General features: G+C 42.9%; 1 protein-coding gene across 1 annotated transcript in view; it reads left to right on the forward strand.

Moving 5' to 3' along the window:
* The first annotated feature begins 296 nt into the window (after positions 1 to 296).
* LOC139608735 (disintegrin and metalloproteinase domain-containing protein 12) overlaps positions 297 to 22708 on the forward strand; it is a 72929-nt gene continuing 50517 nt past the window's right edge. The window contains exons 1-3 of the mRNA XM_071462758.1: positions 297 to 518; positions 11065 to 11186; positions 13673 to 13746. Coding sequence (XP_071318859.1) covers positions 413 to 518; positions 11065 to 11186; positions 13673 to 13746 — 302 coding nt within the window. The 5' untranslated portion in view covers positions 297 to 412. The remainder of the gene's footprint in view (positions 519 to 11064; positions 11187 to 13672; positions 13747 to 22708) is intronic.

Here is a 22708-nt window from a genome sequence, read left to right on the forward strand (position 1 = left end):
TTCTCGCCAGTAATTGCCCTAGAATTGATGTCACTCCAGTGGGCGACTGACACAGCAGGGGCTGGTGTATTTGTCAGTGTGCTCATCGCCCATGTCACTCTGCTTCCTCACTTTGTTTTGCGCGCTGCAACCTGTGACTTGGACACCTTTGAATGGGGAAAGTGCGCGGAGTTGAATCAGCTGTCCTCGGGATTTCCGAAAGCACCGCTCACACACTTGATCATATTTCAGGAAGTCATTTTATTTTTTATTTATTTATTTTTTGGTGGGGGGGGGTTGGGGTGGGGTGGGGGGGGTGGGGGGGGGGGGGTTGCTCTTTGCACATCAGCTGTTGTTGGGCTGTGATTGTATGATGGTTCGTGCTGCAGTCAGACAGTAGAGCCCAGTCCCGTCCACGCTTCAGCCGGGCACCATGAACCCCGGGAGCCGGAGCCTGAAGTTTGTTATTTTGACAGCACTTCAGGCTTTGTCTGTCTCTCTGCCGGTGTGTGACAGCGTGCCCTCCACGTCTGCTGAAGGTAAGAGGTGCAGAAGATGGTCAAGGTGCCAAATTGCCTTTGCATTTCCTGCTGTATCAAAGATCCATGTGCAAAAGTAGTGAATGCATTGTTTTCCCAGTTGTTTCACCTGGAAGAAAAAGCTCTTGCGTGTGTGTCTTGAAATTAACCTGTCTGCATCTTCCATTGTGCATTTTGCTGCCGTGTGTCTGTTCTGTTCTCTTCTTCACTCATGTCCTCCCTTTGGCTGTTTTGGACACACCATGCTTTATGAAAGCCTTTATTAGTACAGATCTATAACACATGTTTGGGCAGAATGAAACATCTCCAGTGTAAACAAGCTTTCGAAATCCATTCTCTCCCATAGAGCTGAGCTTGTGTGTGAATAGCAGAACATAAAATTTGAGTTCGCAGTCCGCCCAGTGTGCACCTCAGAGGAGAAGAGACGCTGTATAATTGATGATGCTGAAACTCTCTTTGGTAATCAGGGGTAGCACTGGAAGCATACTTCAGTTTTTCAAGGCACTTCAAACATACTTCAGTTTTGCAATTACAGATGGATTCCAGGGTTATTTTAGTAGCGAGCATATAATAAAAGTCTCATTGTTGGTTTGAACTTGAACAGTGAAGTGGCTTTTTTTTTTGAAACCTCCATGTTGTACTGTGTTTATGACATTCCAGCAACAAATGAAAAAGAGCTGCTCGCGAGCTCTGGGGAGATGTTCAAATGTGATGTTAGAGTGTGTCTGTGCTTGTGTTTTTGTGTGTTTGTGTCTCATACTGCCTTTGCAACCCCTCGGGGCTGTGGCTCATGACATCTCAGTCTCCAGTGCTCCATGCCTTAGGTGAGATTCAACAAGGATGCTACACACAGTTTTAGAAACGGTGGTGAGAGGAGGAGCTGCGCTTTGAGTGTTGGCGTCTGCCGAAAACTTTTTACATCCAAAGACGCTGGCAGTCACGACACTCAGTGTGGAATCCTGGGAATTAATTAACAGCAAGGGCAAATGTGTAAGAACTGGGATTGAAGCATGAGGAAGTTGTTCATTTATTCATCAACCGTTCATCATCATCATCATCAAAAGTTGGCCTTGATGCGTCTTTCCCCTGGGTTCAGGGCTCGTCGAAAACCATCATCGCCAGTTCATGCGTGGTGTGTGAAAGTCTGAGCAGATCTGTCCTGGCAGGATATTTACCTGCTTGGGGGTAATTCAGGATGATTGAGATAAATGGATGCAGTGTGAACCTAGTGCTCGTTAACACCCACAGAAGATGGGGTTAACTTTACAAGAGAGAGATCAAACTGTGTGCAATGGAGGGTGATAAATGACTTCAGAATGTGAAAATGTCAAAGCTTGAGAGCGAACATTTTTTTTTTAGGAAAATTTATGAGCAAAGCAATTGTTCGATTACTGAAAATAATTAGTTGCAGCCTTGCTTCATTGGAATCATTAGCTCTCTCTTTTATGAGCCTCTACTTTGTCTCCACTCCGCACTTTTGTCTTTGCCACCAGAATCCAAGGGTGCTTCAAAAAAAAAAAAACGACTCTCCATGCAATGTCATGTTTGCATTCATATTTCACGACACCGCTCCTTGAGCTTTTTCCTCTCTCTGTTTGTCTAGTGCATGTTTCTGTCTTAGCTGGGGATCTCTTTTGAATGATTTCCTCCAATGGTTGACACACTTAGTGTCAGCCAGCATTTACAGCCAGCTGCACTGCTTCAGCCAACATGACTGTCTCTGCCTCGAGCGGTGCATGCAGCTTGCGTGCTGCACGCTCAGACTAATGAAAGTTGAGCTGAGAATATATTTTTGGACTATAGTAAAACATTCCTTTAGCAAACAGTGTCCTCCCCCAGAGAGACATTATCACCACGATGTGACCCATCTGAAGTCAGAGGCACTTAGTATCTTTTCAGTATGAATGGATCCTGATCATCCGGATGAGTGGTTCAGGATATTTAAAACCCAGGGGGCTGGTAAGAAGAGTCGGCCAACGTGTGGTTGTGCATTAAGACAGACTGATCAACCAGTTGCTGTTCTGTGCTGGGGATAGAGAGACTTTGCTCATGTGGCCTGACTCTACATGTGTTGCATTAATTTCTTCGAAGCTGCTTTGGACTTAGTTGACCCCCCCCCCCCAAAACAAAAGTTTAACACACGCTGAAACCTGATGCTGCCTCAGACTTCGGAGACTATCACACCCAGACAGGTCATAGTTGAGCTCTGCACGCCACTCTCCCGAGCGTCCTCTCTCTGGTCTGGTCGGAGGGCCCCGTTGGCTCAGATATCTCTTGTCAGTACCACATCTCTCTGGGGTAGTTCAAGTTCCTCTCCATCAGTGTTTCACAAAGAATAAAAAAAAAAAAAGACAGCTTATAAACCTGTTCTGCTCCGTTCGTGTGTGTCATTTTGTGGTACTCTTAGGTGTAGTGCAATTCATGTTTACGTTTCACTCTGAAAAGATGTTATTTCCCATGGTGTTTGCTCAGCATGACATTTTATATTGTTATATATTAAAAATATCAGATAGATGTTTTCTCTGGCCACAAGGAGGACTACACAGCAAGATGAAAAACACATTCATTATAGACTTTTTTCCCAGCGGACCCTTTGACCTGTCACAGCAGGAAAAGTCTTGGTGCAATTAATAACATTAATATAAGCATTTCCAGGGCTCGGCTATTCTGCACTGTGATGACTCACCGGAGCGCCTAATGGAACTGGGCTAATGTTATTACTTTCTCCTGTGCTTCTCCTGCCATGACAAGCCAACAAGTGGAAGATATCCATTACCACCTTTTAAAGTAACACATTAGCAGACAGTTCTGTATGTTCTAGCAGACACGGAGCAACATTAGCATAAATGTGAACATGTTTCTAGCCACCGAACAAATGTTAAGTCCGATATTCACTCTTCTTGTAGCTCTTGTTTGGTCTCCATCAAGTGCTGAGGATATATGCTTTCCTTTTTAATTAGCTGAAAGATAGCTAGTTGCTTAACTTTTGCTAGCTAAGTGTTGGCTAGTTGCTAACTGCTGAGCAGCTAGCATACAGTGAGTTTGACAGAGGGTTTTTTGTTGAGAACTGCTTCATCTATTGGAGCCTAACTAAGACTCACAACAATAACTTCTTTTTTGGCTGCTTTGGGGCAGTAGACCAAGCTGTAAACACAACACTGAGAGATGAATTGTCACCACATAGAGTTATTGTGGTGTACATCTCAGAAACCATGTTTCTTGCCACCTCATTAACGTTGGTCCAAACTTCACTCTGATCTTATCTCAACACATAACACATGTCAGCACGCAGCATGGAATCATTTGATCCTTTGTAAATATGAAAATGTGATTTGTGCAGTTTAAGCCTATTTTTAACATGTACCCCTAATCACCTCTTTGACTGAGACTGCATTTCATAAATATCTAAGCAGTTTTGGCAGATATGTTTCACACATTTACAGGAAACAAAAAATGCAGTTTTCACATTGTCATTGTTAATTTATTCATCTTTTTTTGGAACTTGAAAATCATATTAGCATCTACCTATTTATATATTTCTGGCAGCTTTTGAAATACACAGTAAAGTGTAGGTGGCGTTAAGCATGAAGCATTTCAGGAGGATAGGAACTAATTGCAAATCCAGATTAACACACTGTACAACACTGTGGTTCCTAAGGGAGGCATTACCCAGTTTGACTAGTTTCCATGTGTATATGCAGTCATTGTCTACCATTGAGATTTGAAACACATAGTTTTATGTCTTAGCTCCAGATAATCTATCTTCCAGCCTGACATACGCCATCCACCCAGATTTCACCTCCATATTGTGCAATGAGGGACAAGCCGCTCTATGATTCCTAATAGTAAGATGTGTAAACAGGAACAATACAGGTCGCCTACTACTGGGCTGAGTTTCTAATAAACTGGCCCAAAAGAGGTTCTGCATCTGCCAGTTGTTTTCTTTGAATCTGTCAGAGTTGTGTGCCACTGGTGGAGATGTGATGTATTTTTAAGTGAAACAGAGCAAGCAGCACATCAAACAGCTACACATGGTAGAAAGTTTCAAGTAGAACATTGACCAATCCAAGATTGTTAAAAGTTTGGGCTGGTTGTTTTCAGGTTGTCAAACACCTAGTGAAAGGAGCATTTCTTGATGTTTTTTTCTTTTTTTTCTATAAAATACAGAGAGCTCAAGCTGATGCCTTTAAAATTGCTTTAGTCTGACCAACAGAACCAAAAACTAAACACATTCAATTTAAAATGCTATAAAGAAGTTATCAGCATTTGATTAGTGCACACAAATTACCATTTTGAAATCACAAATCATTAAAGTTAAAGCCCAAATCACCAATTTGAGAACTGTATGTTTGCACACCCAGAAAAAGCTAATGTTTTACTTCTTTTCTTGATAAATTACTTAAATAAATGCAATTTAAATATCAAACTTAGTCTTGCATAATTTGTTCAACCAGTCCATTAGTGAAGTAAGCGTGTCAGAGCTATTCCATTTTCATCAAACACTGATATCAGTCTCGTTGCTACAATCCTTTGAGCTGTTTGACTTTCTCCACTGACGGAATGACATCGTTGACACTACATACTCAATGACAACGTGGAGATGGGATGATGATATAGCAGCCACCCCCTCCCCACCCCCACTCCCTTCCTTTCTCTGTCTTTCTAAGAACGTTTGAGGTTTTGTTTTTGTCTTTGAATGTGCGCCAGACATGTGCTCCCTATGACAGAGAGGAGTTCCAAGGAGTTACAAGCTTTCACACAGCTCTGCTCCAGAAGCTCTCCTCTGACTCTGACCTTTGTTGCTGAGGCGTACAGGCTCCATGCCAGGCAGCGAGCACAGCCTTTGCAGCTGGGGGGCGTAATGGTGTTACCCTACGGGGGCGTAACGGCACTGGTTTCTCAGGACAACATTAACCTCCTGCTGAGCCAAGGGGAATTTTTGCTGCAGGACCATCTATTTCCCGAAGAGTAATTATGTCCTGACATCAAGCTGGTGTGACATTAAATGAGTTTGGTATACAAGGTGGGGGTAAAGACATGGAGAAGGCGAGACAGTGCACACAAAAGAGCTATTTACAGGTAGAGGGAGTTCAGTGTTAAACGCCTTGATTATGACCCTAAATATGCTCTAAAAAAGTCATCCGCCAATAAATCCAACCATTAACAACTCTCATTGCTGTGACTTTTGACATACTGCTACCTTATTAGATTTAATTTAAGTAGACCCCCTTTGCAGTTTGTGCAGATTCCTATTACCATGATGTCACCTACAGGTTTCTGTGTTTCCTGGTACAACCCTCAGGGTGTTGACATAATGGTTCCCAAATGGGTCCGATGTTTACTGTGGAGTCAAGCCAAGATTACCAGGCACTTTTCACCTTTGCTCTGTAATCCCTATGAACCCTGCGCTAAGGCTCAAGTAACAAATTGCAGGGAGCGAGGTGCAGATTAGTCAGCTAGGTGATCAACAGAACATCATGACTTGCTTCTCAAATGCTGCTTTTCTTTCTTGCTCTATCATTTAGAGCTGCACTTAGCAACCACCCTCGTGACTGATCAATCTTTGGACTATTTTTAAATATATTTTTAGGTCTATAAAGCAAACGGTTATAAAGGCTCGTCACGAGTTCCCAGAGCCCCAGGTGATGCCTTGAAATAGCTTGTTTTGTCCAACCAACAGAACCAAGGACAGAAAAACGTAGCAAACCTTCACCTTTGACACACTAAACCAGCAAAGGTGCAGCTTTTCACTTAATAATTGGCTATTAATTTAAACTGTCACCTTGGGCTGTTTGAACTTGATATGTTTTGGCATCCTATGTAATCAAGAATTCATTGATTAATAAAAAAAATTATTGTCAATAATGACAATAATGATCAGTCTCAGGCCTAGACACAATGAAGAAGGGCAAGAGATAAGGAGAGTCAGTGTAGAGTTCATTGCTTTTGTCTTCAAGGTCATTTATGAAAGGGCGTCTTCCTCCCAATGTATCATTCATCAGTCTATTCCCTATCACCATTCTGTTTGGATTAGCATAATTTGCCCACCGTGATTGGGATAAATTGAGCTCGTGAAATGCCTGTCAATCAGCCATTATTAAATGAACAATGGCCATAAACTTTCACAAAGCTTTCTCTTATGGGTTGATGTCAGAAACAACTTTTGGCTCAGAATCTTTGCTGGATCATGTCCCCAGCTCCCCATGCCCTGATTAAAGCCATCCACTGCATCTGGGTAAAAATATCTGTGGATACACGCACTTGATGCAGAAAAAGCGATCTTTTTATTAGCTTTACTTTATCGAGAATGCACTTCCATGTGGAACCAGGGGAAAACTGTATCCTTTTTTTTTGTCTACTTCAAACTCATCACTCCACTCCAATTAATTCCACATGTGCTTAGGGTTTGACTTGTAACTAAACATGTCAAACAATGCTGGAATCATCTCAAGTGTGTTTCCCCCGCACTTGTTTTAGTTCTGTTCCAGGGATTTTTACATGTCAAAGAGTCTCCTTCAAGCTGGCAAAGGCATTGTTTTCCATTTTCAATCTAACATATTTTCAAGATCGAAGAGAATTGCTGTCAAAGTGACTTTGGGGTGTGTCCTTGTGTGTTCTTTTGCCAGCCATCAGACAAGGTTGACTGCGATTAGGAGCGCTTTTTATTGATGTGTGCACACGTGTAGCCTGTATCCCATCTCACTGAGGACCCGCACACATGTTGGGGGCACGGCCTCATCAAGTGTGCAGATGAAAAGAACAGCATGCCATTTGTGTTGGAAAAGCATAGATTGTTATGAATACATTACTTCATGGTTGCCTGTCAAGGAGTGAGTTGCGGTTGGGGGCGAGAAAGCAGGCTCTGGGGTTTAATAAAGCCGAACAGTTGTTGATTTGTTTTGGTGGAACAGAGTGAGGGCCGGAGCTGTGAAAGGGCAGTAAGAAAGGACGTCCTGAGGTCTGCAAAGAACTGAGAAAGTTCATCTGTTCCCTGGGACCAGCAGCACACAGCCTGTGGAAAATGAATTAATTTGGGAACTTTGATAAAACCAGGAAGTGATTCACTGTGAAATACCATCAGGAACTGTACACTGCCCCAGAAAGCACGGATTTGCTGAGTTTCACGGCAAAACGTGACTAGGTGTTGAGGTTAAAGGAGGCCAAAGTTTTGTTGAAAATTGAATGAAACATAGACATTGAAATGCTGTTGAAACAACTGTTAAACTCTAACCCAGGCATCTAAAAATACCGGGGTTAATTTAGGGATCTCTTGATCCCCATATCGCCTAATCAGTGCTGCACAATCCCAACCTGCAATTAGGAAACTAAACAAAATAGTCTGTGCATAAAAATTTTGATGCTTATCTTATCTTTTCTTTCTTGTGAATGACTCAATAGTTTTGCCTCTTTCTGCCTTTATATATGTCTCAGGACTGATCTGCCCCATAACACACAGACATGTGCGACCAGTGGTGATGGGCGACAGTAGTAAACAGCCAACCACTGGCCTAGACCTCAGGTTTCTGACCTTTAGTCATAATGGCCATGCAATGCCTAACCCCCATAACAAGTTGGGTAGTTGGAAGTTAAACCCTCTGGTATTTCTTAAGAAAAAGGCAAAACATTTGAGAAAACTCAGACAAACTGAACAAGGTTTTGTGCAGTAAAATCTATCTTGTTAATCACATTGTGATGCTGCAGATTTATCTTTAGAGCTCCCAATCATCAGACCTAGACCTCCAAAATCCTCTCTATCAAATGTGGCCTAGATGCCTCTTGACCTGCAAAATCACTTAAGCCATGCTCAGTGTGAATATGCTACACCACTGTTAAGCTACAGCTAGCCAATCATATACGGTATTACAGTGTGCAACAACAAAACAAGTTCAACATACAGCGTACATAATGGATTTGTTTTTCTTGTCTTAACAACACTGCAGGGAAAAGCCAAATTTATGACTTTATCCAGTCATCGGCCTGTATCACATTTCAGTCACGCACACGCGAACAAACGCACACACAGTCACGTCCCCACGTACACAGACATACAATCCTCCCACCTAGCAGCGACTTTATTGAGGCAATATAAATGGCACAAGCTCTCCTTGTGTACAGCGGAGCATAAAGGGAGCTGATCGTGGCCAGAGCGCTCCTTTATTAAGACCTCTGTTTACACTCTCCTTTATTGAACATATAAAAACGCTTCAGGTTCTGGTCCCACTTTTATCGCTCCCTTAATGCGACTGGTAGCTCTTATAACGTTCTATCTAACAAAAGCCACTTACACGCTGCACACACCCCAGCCCCGCCACGCTCCAACTTTGCTAAATGTCTCTCCCAAGCATGTGGAAAAGAAATGAGCCTGCAGACTGTTTCCACTAATATAATGCCATTTATAAGTGGGAATTAAACCTCATAGCACACCACATTAACAAAATGGTTATTCACTTGCGGACTTTGAAGTCAAGGAACCAAATGGTGTACGGTTGTGAACCTCGCCTTCGGAGTTGCGGAGAATGCCACAGAAAAGGCGATGGCTGTTCCATCTGTGCATGTGTGTGTGTGTGTGTGTGTGTGTGTGTGTGTGTGTGTGTGTGTGTGTGTGTGTGTGTCCACCGCAAAAATAGGCCAACCTCAACGTGGACTTGACCTTTCTTTGTCAAAACTTCTCTCTGCTTTCCACTCATCTGTTGTGTTTATCCGTCTGCACTTCTCTCCGAGGTTGTCATGCGTTCCCTTACTCAGCATGCCCACCTCCCCCAGACGGTGTGGTTTTCTAAGACTAATGAAGGCAGGATGCTTCTCCCGCTGTTGTCTGTGTGTGTGTGTGTGTGTGTGTGTGTGTGTATGTATGTATGTATGTGTGTGCGTGAGTGATGCCGTCCCGTCCTTGCTGGAGCCTGCTTCTCATCATTAGGCCGGAGCTGGATGAAGACTGCTGAGCTGGTCACCTCTGGCACTCCGCTATCAGCTGGAGCGGCTCTGTGATGAACTCCAGAGGGGTGGTTTCCTCAGAGGAGAACCAGAACAAAGCTCAGCTGGGGAGCGCTGTGTCTGACCTGGGTTATTAAGGCGGGATAATAAGCAGACTCAGCAATTTAGCTGTGTGAGTCATGTGAGAGAATCTCGGGATGTAAACCTCGGAAGACGAACCTTGAATCTGCTGGTAATAATAATCAGTCATGAGTGCATCCCCTTTGCGTGTGTTTGTATGTGTTTGAAATGTGATTCAAAACTAATTAGGAACAAAGTTTCAGTTTCAAAACATATAAATTATGCTCAAACCACACGCAAAAGTTCTCACAAGTCACTGACATCACCCTCAAACTAAATCTGTTTCCCTGCTGTTTGGAAATGCTTGATGGAGCATCAGTGGAAGGGGAAAAAAAAGCAAAAAAAAGCAAACATTTGATTTAGGATGTTTGCACTCTAACAAATGGCGCTAACAACCCCTGCTGTTTTAGTAAGAGACCCAGACTCTGAAATAGCTTCCCCACTGTGGGGAACTGATTACTGCAGGAACCCTGTTAGCAATGTCCTCCTCTGGCTCGCCATTGCATTCTGCCTCTCCGTGTGCTCATGATGTACTTCTCAAAGAGATTTCAGCTTCTGTCTCACTTACAAGTGGAAGGTTCACTTAGGATGGCGGTTGTTTTTCCCGCCGCTTCGTCTCCCGACGGCAAGCTCGCAGACATCGGTATTGGATTTAGGAACGAATATGTTTCTGAAATGACTGGCAGCACAACAGAGTTTCAAGAACTGTAGCCTGTTCGGAGGCTCAGTTAACACCCTGTCAGAACAGAGAGAGAGGAGATAAAAGCATGCTGGGAACAATGCCCCGAAGCTGCGTCTAATCCCTGCATTGCATCCTGGACACTAGCCCTGTGTGTTAGGAGTTATCACAGCAGCAGCAGCAGCAGCCCGAGCTCCTCTCCGCTCAAAACTCTCCGTTCCTGAAGATTTATGCAACTTGAGTGGTGGAGGGGGTGGGGTGGGGTGGGGTGGGGTGGGGTGGGGGTTCTCGTCGCTTGATGTGTGAGAGTGCTGATTACTGTTGTTGTGCTCATGTCTTTATGGCAGAGGAGACAGGCTCCATTCTACTGACAGCCCCGTGAAGAGGAGGTGAACATATGTTGGGGAAGGGCGAGGCTGTATTGCAACTTTGTCAGATTGGATAATTGTTAGTTTGGACCATTCAGAGATCATTATTTGTTGTGTTGTGACATTGAAAATCCATCAGAAACAAACACGGTGATTTTGTTAAAGTGCCACTTTATATTACCAGGCAGCGGCTCTGTCAGGTTGTGTTCAGATGCTGCTAATGAGCACCAGGCTCAGGCCTTTAATAATGGGAAGGAATTCATTATCAGTATTGTTTGTCAGAAACCAGTTTAGAAAACGTTCCTGTTGTTTTTGTCCACAAAGATGGACGTGGTCTGGTTTTCCAGCTGCGGAGAGAATTTAGAGTAAAGGAGGAACACTTTGAAGTTTTCTCTGTATTCTTACATAGTATTAGTATTTAACTATTTACTTATTTATTTTACAGGGAATCTACTGAGCCCGAATGTTCAACACAGGCTGACAGCGAAGCAGAATCACTATGGGATGACGGTACCTCTTCAGCTCGTCGGACAAGACTGGAAACCAATCAGCCGGCTCAAATCCCAGGTGAAGAACAGAATATAAATTCAGAGTTAGATTTTTGCCTTTTTAATTATCCATTTGTCTATCTAACATCGATCCAGATATCATTACTGAGAATGGTTTTATCAAATCTAGTATTGATATTCATGGTTCCTTGCAGATGATTCACAATCATTCTGATGACCTCTTTATTTTTGGTCTAGTGCCGTCATCAGGTTGAAATTTATTATCTTTTTATTATCATGACATTTACTGAAGCAACACCATAAGTCAAATGTCCAACCTCTACAAAACAAAAACATCAACATCTAGAAAGTAGATTCCCCTGCTTCCCAGAGGATGAAAGCTTCTTATTTTGGCCACTCCATAGCTTTTCTTCACGCTCTGTGCTCTGAACCTTCCAAAACTGCACACATGATGCTGTATGTCATAATCCACCAGGCAAATTACAATGGAGTTTGTTGAATACACTCATGTTCCCAGGGAAGTAAACCATTTGGATTTCAATGGTCCTCGTGGTCATTTGTCTAACTGCACCCTCAGGGCAGAAGTTTTTGGCTGCACCACTGGAAAGACTGAAAAGTTGCAGTATGTGTTTTGTTGTTATGTGTGGGGCAGCCTCTAGAACAGCAGTTCCCGACCTTTTCCAACTCATGGCCCACTCGAAAATCTTTAAAAACGTTGGCGGCCTACATCCCACCTCGTAACAGCACAATACAATACAAATAATGCACTTTCAGAGCACTTTTTATTTGACCATTCAAAACCATTATATATAAAATTACATTTTGTCACTAAAAGTGTACTGGGCCCTTTGCAATACCTTTGCGGACCACAGGTTGGGAACCGCTGCTCTAGAGGCTGATGGTAAATCAAAATCAGGGTTTGACTGTTAAACCTGTTGCATAAACATTAAAATCTCACTGAAGTCTCAACCAAATTAAATGCAGGATTAGAACCATTCAAGTTTTATTTACTACTAATTTACAACTGAACTGCTGTTTTAGTATATCCTCAAATTAACACTGCTCATGGATTTAATGAATAATCCCAGTTTGGTAATTGCTGTTTAAATGTAATGTCAATGGAAGTAAAAAAAAAAAAAACAAATGATAAGTTATCCTTAGGCTTCATGGTGCATCTCAGTCCTAATGTGTTGAATCGTGCACACGTGTCAGGACTGAGGGTTAGCTAAGTTCAAGTATGTAGGATCACAACGAGTCTGGCAGAGATGGCAGTCATTGCCTCTTTGTGTTCAGCTCAGTACATTCATTTCATTAAACACAGACAGCTGTACAATGTCTCAGAACGGAAGAAAATCCCGCACGACTCACTGGAACATTAATGTTTGAAATCTGGGATCCCTGGCTCTGTTTGGTGTTATAATCCCAGACTTTATAAAAACAAAATACATAGCTGCCAGGCAGACTTAAAAACACATCTTGAGTTTCCAGGTTGTGCTATTAAGTGAATTCATTTGTGGATTAATTTGTTCTGGCTTAACCAAACAGACGAGGTGCCACAAGGTTTCTTTGGGATCTTATTACCTGAAAAACAAAACAAAAGCTCAGATCAGCACATAGAATACCCACAGGGCGCTCATTTGAATACATTACTCCTCTAATAACAACCCCACACATGCAGTGGGCTATGCATATTTTCCCTGAGGTTATAAATGGCAGTTGTCATAAACATTATGCAGTGTGAGCGAGGTCACAGGATGCATATAGGAAGCTGTTTGAACAGAAAATAGCAGGAAGTTTAGTCCCACTCGGTTTGTGCAATGATACTGCCTAAAACCCTAAGTGTTCTGCTTCCATATCCTCTTATGATCCACTAGACATTCTTCTCCACATGGGGTGATGGATGACTTAACCCAGAGCTGCGCTCTTTGCCACAGTCGACCCAGACTGAACTAAGTGTGTGAAATGTATTTGTGTGTGTGGTAGCCCGGTGATATGGAGAATGTGAGGCAGAGGATTTTTTTTTTTTGGTGTGTGTTTCTGTGTCTGAGTGGGAGCGGGAGAGGAGAGGTTGTGTGTTGACATTTGGACGAGCATGTGAGTGTGTGTGTGTGTGTGTGTGTGTGGGCGTGTGCGCACGTGCAGCCACGTTTGGTTGCGCAGCACGACTGACAAAAGTGATGAATGACTCGGTGCCACCTCATCTGACTCTAACAGAGACACATGGTCTCCCTCAGTGTTGTAACTCAGGGGTGCGAAGACTCGTGGCTCTCAGCAGGATTAATGTCAAATGGAATAGGAACATAAGATAATCCTCTCTGCTCTTGTTCTAAGATCCAAAGTGGCTTCATGAAGATTTCCAACTGCTCTCATCAACTGAAAACAGTGGTCCTGCATGCTTTCTCACAGTACTGGGTGGCCCTGTCAAAGTAGCATCTGTTTCATCCGAGCCATCTTCCCTCAGTCAAAACGCTGCCTGCCTGACTCCAGAAGTCATTTTTTACTCATCTCCTGTCTCCCTCTCCCTCCTGTCTGTTGTCTCTTCAGAGTCACCCTGCATCACTGAAGCTCCTGATTGAAGCGGAAGGTGAGCAGCTGCTCTTGGCTCTGCAGAAAAACGAGTAAGTGTTCCCTCCATTCATAATCGGCCTTAGCTCGGAACTGAGTGCTTTCTGGAGTACAAATGGGTGACATATGCGCTGCCCAGGGGCTACAACCAGGGCTGTAGCCAAGCTGTGTGTCACACATATCAACCAGGGAAGGGGAGGGTGGACATCTTTCTCTCTTGCACTGCTAGCGCGGGCATGGCAGTGTTCTCTGTGCTTTTTTTAAAATTTTTTTTTATGTGTGCTGAAACAAAGACTTGAAAGACAGAACTTCCTGAATACATCAGCCAGATATTGATGAAAACCGACATCTTCCTCCTTCTTCTCCCTCTATCTTTTCATTTGATCTATTGGTATAACACAGGGGAGAAGGAAGCTTTGTTTGAACACAGCACACACTCAGCTCTCTGTGTAGTAAGATACTATCAAAACAGTGTTAGTCATGGGACTGTCAAGGAGGGGGGAGCATCATTTGAAAGAGATCAGGTTATCAGAATAGGTACGCTTTGACGGAGACGTAGCTCCGTAGATCCGTTCGGAGGAATATTTGTCATCTTAGCATTTTTACACAAGTGCTGAGACTAAACGTGGCCCCGGTCTCAGACAGCCACCAAGTCGAGTGTATTGCTGAGAAGAATGGGACGTGATTGATGGAGCAATATGTTTTCCATCCAGCTCTGCTGCCACACATGAGCAACCAGGAACAAGCAGAGCTTTCTGTGCGATAGAGAGAAAGAGCGGATGGGTTTTTTATGCCAGAGTCAGCCATGAATCTCACTTGTTTTCCAGACTTAATATATGTAAATTCCACCTGCAGACTGTGGGACAAAGCTTTCAACACCAGCGACCGCAATTTTATGGCTTACCTACTTTGAAAATATTTTGATGGGAAATCATACTCAGTCTTTCTGTCGAATAACATTCCTGCTTTGCACAGGTGGGGATTTTGCAAAGCTGACTTGCAGATTGTCAAATTTTCACCAGCCCCATTTATAGCAGGGAATTACGTTCTCTTGCAGGGAAAACATTTCACTTCAAAATGGGGACTAAACTTTTCCCCTGTGATCAGCTGCAGTGGAAAAACACCTTACATTCCCATGCATCACCCACATGAGCCTCATCCAGCCTGGCTGTCATCATTGTCCAACAGCATTAAATGTGAAGTCCACAGTGGAGCTCGAACCCCCGAGCCAAGAGGAACAAACAGACGATGGAGAGGTGCAATCTAGATCTTTCTAATGAGCTTGAGAATGATGGAAAGACTTTCCTCAAACAAACCCCAGCGCATTCCAAATACCAATCTGTCAGAATTTACTCTCAACACTTGCAGCAAAGCCTGGAAAACAAGGTTTAACTACTGGCAAAGGGTTCAATTTGCATTGTCTGCGATAAGTGAGAATACTGCTAAATAGAAGCCACTTAAAGCCGTGCATGTGTGAATGGTAAGTAGCACGAGGACTTGAAGAGGATGCGTGCTGCTGATTGAGTTTGATCTGCGGATCAGTGCAGCAAAGCCAGAACTGAACCTGCTGTGCCGACATGAAGTGAAGGTTCTTGTCTGAGGTTGCTGGCAGACTGGCTGCGTGCTGCTGATAAAATCCAGTTGTTCAAACACAGCCGGCATCTGTAGAGGAGGAGGGGGGGGGGGGGTTGTGGTCCAGAATGAAATGATTTGAATGATCCAACCCCCCACCCCCACCCCTCCTTCACCTCAAACCCTGGATTTATTTTTGTTTTCTCGGGTCTTTGTCAGTAAATATCGCTGGCAACAAAATGTGAGCGAGATGTGCTGCACAGCTGAGCTCCACCGTCTCTGCTGCACCGAGAAGCGAACGCACTCTGAGTGTGTCTGAACTCACGTCCCCCCCCCCACCCCAGAGTGTAACAGAGGGTAGCAGAGGTTGCCTAAGAAGGCTGGGGTGCATGAAAACTTGATCGCTAACAGCTTGAAATAATTACAGTTTTTGTTTCTGTTTTCTAGGAAGCATAATTACCTATTTGTTGCAAAACCGGAGTCATCTTTTGTGTGTTAAACAGCTCAACTAAAGGCCAAGAACAATAGAAACACCTCTCTTAAGTCTCTGTATTGTGTTATTTCGGCTCAGTGACTGACTAACTTTGACATTTGCTTCTCATTAAAGGGTCCGGTCAACAGCTTTAGGCTTTATTGAAAATCGTCCTCAATGAACGACACACTGAAAAAAAAAAAGTGTATGGTGCACTCTGTGACTTGCCATGCCCATGTATGAAACTTAAACGCTAAGATCTGAGCAGCAGCATGTTCTTAGGAAGAATTCAGACACTCTTATCTGTCCCGTCCATTCGACACCAGCGTCGTGCTGAGCTGTCACATACCATCAGTCTGTTTACGGTAAATCAGTGACTCCCAAAAGAACAGTTATAAACTATGGACTTCATACTGTATTATTTCTCCTCATGATAGTTGCGTATGGTAAATGGCGATTTATCATACTCCTCTTCTATGTCATCCTCTCAGTGACAAAAAATTATTTATGTGTCTTTTGGTATTACTAAAGTCCAGAGGATGTAGGCTGGGGCTGAGCAATTAATCAAAAATATTATTGAAATCACAATATGGCCAAGTGCAATATCCAAATTACAGGCGCTGCAATTGATTTCATAAAGGTAAAATGTGTCACCACAGACCATAAATGAAGCATTATGGTGCTACAGAGATGCTCTGGACTATAACTCTTCTTCTCCAGATGTAAAGGAACATGCTTGTAGTGTTTTCAGTAAAGATTAAATGCAAAAATGACCAGTTGTGAGTCATATCACAATTCTAGCATCTGCCAAAATAATTGCAATATGATTTTTAAAACTATTCATATTAATAGTAAGTAATAATTTATCACGTTCCTCGATGGCAGTGGTTCTCAGGGGGTCCCCAGCAGAAAGAGAAATCATTTATTTTCACCATTATTCCAACCATAAGTAAAACAATGACAGAATATATGACTACTTTGGTCATGGGTTTCAAACTTTTTCTGTAATAAAACATCTAAAAGCATAAATCTTATTTGATGGGGGCCCTGGGACTAAATCTTAGCAAATGGGGATCTGTGATCTAATTTGTGTCAGTTTAGCAGCCCTTGATGTGAAACAGCTTGAAAATCACTGCTCTATGGCATCCTCTCAGGCACGAAAAAGTAACAGTGTAAAAAGCAACCATTGCAACTGTAACCTTGTCTTTTGATCTTACCAGTGTCTGAGAAGATGAATGCTATTTTGGATGAGTATAAATGACTCTGATGGTGAACTAAGACATTTTAAAAGCCTGCGACATGATGAAAACTATTTATTCACAGTACAAAAAGTGTCTGTGAGCCAGTTCTTTGGTGCGTCTGCTCCTTGGCTTTAAGAGCAGCAGCAGCAGGAGACTTAGGCCTCAGATATTCCTACAACATCCCCGGACGCCCTTTAAAAGCAGTCTGCTGATGGGATGGAACGGGTGCCTGCTGCCTGGAGCAGCATGTCAACCGTGTGAAGTGGCACTGCAAATTATGGTTCAAAAGATGGCTGCCTGGAAGATCAAGGTCCTCTCCATGGGGAAAATTGCTGCCATTTTTATGCATCCATGTACTGCTGTTTCTCCAGATTCAAAAACTGCAATAAAACATTGCTTCGTTTGAGACGATCATCCAATTAGATCACAGTTTTTTGAGCGTGAACATCTAATCAACTTTTGACATATATCTGTGTACATAAGATGTAACAGGCCTCAGCAGAAGGGCAGACATGAAGGCCCCATTCTCGTCATTATGAATCAATCAGGGCCTCATGGGAAATGGTCGAAAACGTTAACGCACAAGAGAACAGCATGTGTTGTAGATAGTGCCTTGATTTTAGCTGCCAGTGTTTTTGAAAAGAAATGCATTTTTAATCATTAGCCACTGTACTCCTCTGTGGTTAGAGTTGGAGAAACCAACAGTGAAAAAACTTGCATGTTGATATTACAGCACTTCCTTAATGAGGGATCTGATTTCGCTGTTCAGAGTCAAACTTACGACACAGTTCTGTGTCAGGAGGTGATTTAGGTGATTTAGGCTCTGATAGAAAATGAAGTCAGTCACAAATGCTGTGCTTTCTCTGACCACGCCATGAAAAGGTGGGATATAAAACTACCTGACTGAACCAGAGGTGGTTTTTAAAAGATCCTCCAGTCCATCCTCCGGGGGGCTCAGGTTTTCACCCAGGTCATTGATCAGCAGTGATACTAAGTAGTGAACATAGACTGTAAATAAAGATGGATATCGAGACTTTATTACACAAATTGGCACGCCCTCAATTATGCATAACTTTAAGCCATAATACATTTTAAGAGCTATACAAAAATCAACCCCCTGTACAGTGAAGGGGGGAACTAGCTTTAGAGACCAACACAGTTTTTTGTGCCAGGCTGTAAACATGTTTATTTCTGCTGTAAAGTTGGGCATTTTAACTTGGGAGTTGATGGGGATTGAGACGCTTTTGGAGCCAGACTCTAGTGGACATTCAAGGAACTGCACTTTTTGGTACTTTCATTATTGGTTAGTGTTATTTTTCAGCCCCGGAGGTTTCAGCTTGGTACTGAACATCCCCCACCTTTTAGAAATCCTATTACCTGGAGAACAGCTGTTGAATTGCTGCTGTTGACATGGAGGTAATTATAATCAAACCTAAGTTGCTATGCTAGCTATCCAGCAGGTGAATATCATACTTCAAACCTGCTTCGTCCCAGTGTTAGCCCAGCACTGCTGCTTCCCTACATGTGCATGGTTCGATATTTTCTGACTGGAAAAGCTTAAGTCGTAATGTAGCAACATGTTAATGCATTTAGCACAAAGAGGTCGCAGATGAGGTCAACCTGAACGCTGTCATCTGCTGTGCTGAGTCTGAATCTTCTCGAAGCAGTGTCGTTAGTAGAAACTGTCTAAACAGAGGCTTCAGATGGCCTTTATTTCTGTGAGATAGGACCTCTACTCTTTATTACTTGAAGGTTAAGGTCTTTTATTACATGTCGAGGCAAAACTCTGAACCCGGCTGCTCCCAATGAACCAGCCATTGTGGGCTTTGTGTGTGTGTGTGTGGGCGAATGAGAGGCTTTGTGCAGCACTTTGTCCTGTTCAGGGAGAAATGTGTTACATGTATGCTGTACATTCATTTAGCATCCCATAAAGGCATATTCATTTTTTCATGTAAGTGGAGGCATTCATTTATTTCAGTTGCAGCTTTTTGCACATGGGGATGGTTATTGAACTTTGACCCATGGGTATGGAACCGCTCTTGACCAAGCTGTTCCAGCAGCTCTTGCTGCTTTGTGCCTTTGAATGGGGGGCCTCCGGCCATATCAAGATGAGTCCCAAGCTGAGCGGGCAGCATGCTCTCCATCCATGTTTCCCTTTCTAATGGACTGCAGGATCACTGAAAGGAGGCCTGCGGCTTGTCAGCTGGGTGGAGGATGTTCTCGGTTGCCTGCACTTGGGGTTTCTCCTCATCATGTTGTTTAGCCTTAAGCATAAGGGGCCTCGGAGGTTGGCTATCCATCTTTTGGAATCTTTTGTGCTGCACGGCGAACAGACACAAAGGCTCGCATACAGATGCACACATATACACATTTTAATCAGGCCTTTCCCCTGGACAGAGGGCAGACAGGGGATATGTTTCCTGAGTGAAAGGCTTGGCTGCAAACTTCTTCTATCTCTCCGGTGTTTGGGAGAACAGTAAAATTCAGCCTGGACAGTATCCAGACACAATTTGTCCCAGTTTGCGTATTTGGTTTAAGGGATGTTATTTAACTCCATATCTCAGTCGGGACTGCTTCTGGCCTCTGACCTGTTGCTTCTCTCAATGAAGATATCCTTGTGTCTCACTGAAAACATGGACAGGAAACAGCCTCTCCTGGGGAACTGCACAAACAAGGAGGCTAAAGACGCCGCACAAATAATCAACCCCTTCTGGAAAAAAAAAGACATCCCTGTGACCTCGTTTGTGGAGTTATTGTCCTCAGCTGCTGAGCCACACGCAGATTGTTTAAGGAACGTCAAACCCCAAAGACACCCATGTGTATCAAATCCTTCCTCTTGTCATTAAGCCAGGACTGAGACAAGGAGTGTATCAAATCCCTCCCCAAGTCATTAAGTCAGAACTAAAACAAGATGGAAAGTCCTTTTCTCATTTGGGCTTCAGGGCTTACTCAAGGTGAACGGTTTCAAATGTGTTTATTACAGATTTATATGCCTGTAATAACCACTTCATCATTTCTGTAGGATAATGTTTCTGAGCATGTCTTGCAGATGGTCAGTGCACTTTCTTTCTACAGCTCCAGTTCTGTTCTTCTTGGTCAATTCTTGTATTGATCGATGAGATCAATAAAATCTCATTGATCGAGAAAGTCGTTTTCATACTTTCAAATCTTAGTTGTAATTTTCAACCCTTTTTTTCTGTGAAGTGCGAATGTGATTTTACCATATGATAAAAAAAACTCAACAATTCCTTTTGAGACACATTAGTCTGCAAATCTTTGATGATTGATAAGTGATTGATAAAAATAGAAGAGCCCTCTTGCTAAGATCCCATTAAGTACTTTGTTCCCATAGTTACTTGCAAGCCCAGGATCCTTACATGCTGTAAAAGTGGAGCTGGAGTGACAACACATGGACATCTGCTCCCCCTGCTATTCTCCTGTAATCACTATGGAGACGACATCTAATGACAGCCTTGCTCTTGATTACTTCATGTGTAGCTTGGTCAGGACAGTAATTGCATTGTCGTGTGACACGTTAGCCTTGCATTCCCATCATAAATAGAAATGTATAGTGGGTGAATGAGTCACGGGCAGGCATGTACTGTGCATCATGTCACGAGGCCAGAAAGAGCTAAGTCCATTTACTGCCTGCTTACACTAATGCTCATTTGTTTTTCCACCGACAAACACATAAACTTTCTTTCATCAGCAAGATTCAGACACACACAGACACACACGCACCATGCTCAAAAATTCAGAAGCACCAAACCTTATTTCCCAGCGAAGGATGCGCTGAGGTTAACTCTCGCCTTTGTACCTTCCTTGCTACCCTTGTGGCTGCAAGGCCATGATATACTGTGATTCATTAGTTTCAAAGACAAGCCTTGGAATTGGGCTTGTCTCTGTCCAGAGCCTGCGCCTTTTAACTGCTTCCTTCAAAAAGGGAATTTTTTTGGAAGGAGCTTTCCTCTTTTGAATTACCTTCTCAGAAGCTCCAATTATTTCCCAGCTCAGAGCAGTGATTAATAAGGTGGACTCGCCACTCCATGTTCCTAATTAATTAGGAGGCACCCGGTAACACTGGAAAGCTCCAAGAATGGCTTGTCCCTTCCCTCAGGATGGAGAAGAGTGAGATGCAAATGCATCATATCCTTTCAAACATTGTGTTTTTTCTGTGTGTGTGTGTGTGTGTGTGTGTGTATATATAAATGTGTTTTTACTGGTGTGAAGTCCTCCATCCTAACTATAACCTTTAAGATTGCTTAAACTATTCACCTGATCACTTTTCCCCTCATTTGACAATTTCTGCTCAAACACAACTACAGTAAGTACAATAAGTACTTTAATTTAGAATTAATTGTAATGTTAGAAATGAAATAGCATTTTATGATGTGAACAATGTATTTTTTTTAATGTAGACTCACTGGCTTGTCAGAAAAGACTTTTTGTGCCTGTTAGGGGTCCTTCCTCTCTCCACTCTGAGCCTTTTTCCAGACACACTACAGGGGTCTCAGGACTCCAGCTGGTAGATTTATTCCTTATCCTCTCTTCACCACAAAGTGCACAGACAAGTAAAACCTACTGTAAACAGCGGTTTCTCTCTGGAGGACGAGCCATCACTCACCTTAGGGTCCTGCAGATAAAGATGCCCTCTCTTTGTGATGGAGGTTGTCATTGAGCAGTATAATGTATTTAAAATGCATTTGAAATTAAAACAATGCAGTTTAAAACAAGTCAAATTATTCAGATCATGCATTTAACATAGTTCGCTGGAGGTCTGGTGCCTTGCTCACAGGCACCCTGATGAGCTGATGAGGAAGTGGGAATAAGCTGTGTTTCCATAGCTTGGATCCAAACTTGCTTCTGTAAACACAAGGCTGCGACCAACCTGTGAGAGGCCATAGGAGCTGGGATTTACTGGGTGCTGCTGTGTAGGCAGGGCTCAGGTTTCCAGAAACAAGAGGACTGATTTTGCACCATAACAGCAAACAGGGAGACAACTAGACAGCCCTCCCCCTGTTATTTTCCATCTTGTGTATGAGTCATCTTCCAGGAGTTCTTTCTTGCATTATTCTGAACCCGGTGTGCAAGAAAGATTTTGGTGTTAAAGTAACAGCTCCAAGGCTGAACAATAACCCATTTTCTTTTACCAGTTAATGCCATGTCTGTTATTTTAAACGGGCGCCTACGCGTCTTTTAGGATAAGGATGCATTAAAAGTTATGAACAGAGGGGATTTTGAGGGTAAAATAGGCCACGTGTTTCATTTTCATACCTTTATATAACTCCTGTCTAACGTTTAATAGAGCATAATGTAAGGCTTTATCCACTAACATTTATTGCAAGGCTTTTCAACATGTTCCAGACGGCTGATAAAAAGCAAGTACATATTATTTTCTTTATTTCCAACTCTCCATCCTTCTTGTGAATCTGTTCAGAAAAATTCTTTCTCTTAAGTACAAGCTTTGACCTCAGTTTCTATCCATGCATGTCTGCTCTTTACTCCACCACAGCTCGATCAGACATGGCATTTCATTAATGGCATTACATTTTGTTTTGTATCACTCAGCTGAAAGCTGTTATTGGGTAGGCCTCTTATGATACTGTTGCCTTTCACACATGTATTGCTATTGTATGTTATAACACATTAAGACAATAAAGAGCACCTGTTGCCATCTATTGATTGGTTGAAGGGACAATAAAGGTCCCCATTGTTTTCCAGTGTTTTCTT

The sequence above is a fragment of the Trachinotus anak genome, unplaced genomic scaffold (assembly GCF_046630095.1).
Source record: "Trachinotus anak isolate AG129_WGS33_773 ecotype Australia unplaced genomic scaffold, CSIRO_AGI_Tana_v1 ptg000025l, whole genome shotgun sequence".
Lineage (NCBI taxonomy): Eukaryota > Metazoa > Chordata > Actinopteri > Carangiformes > Carangidae > Trachinotus > Trachinotus anak.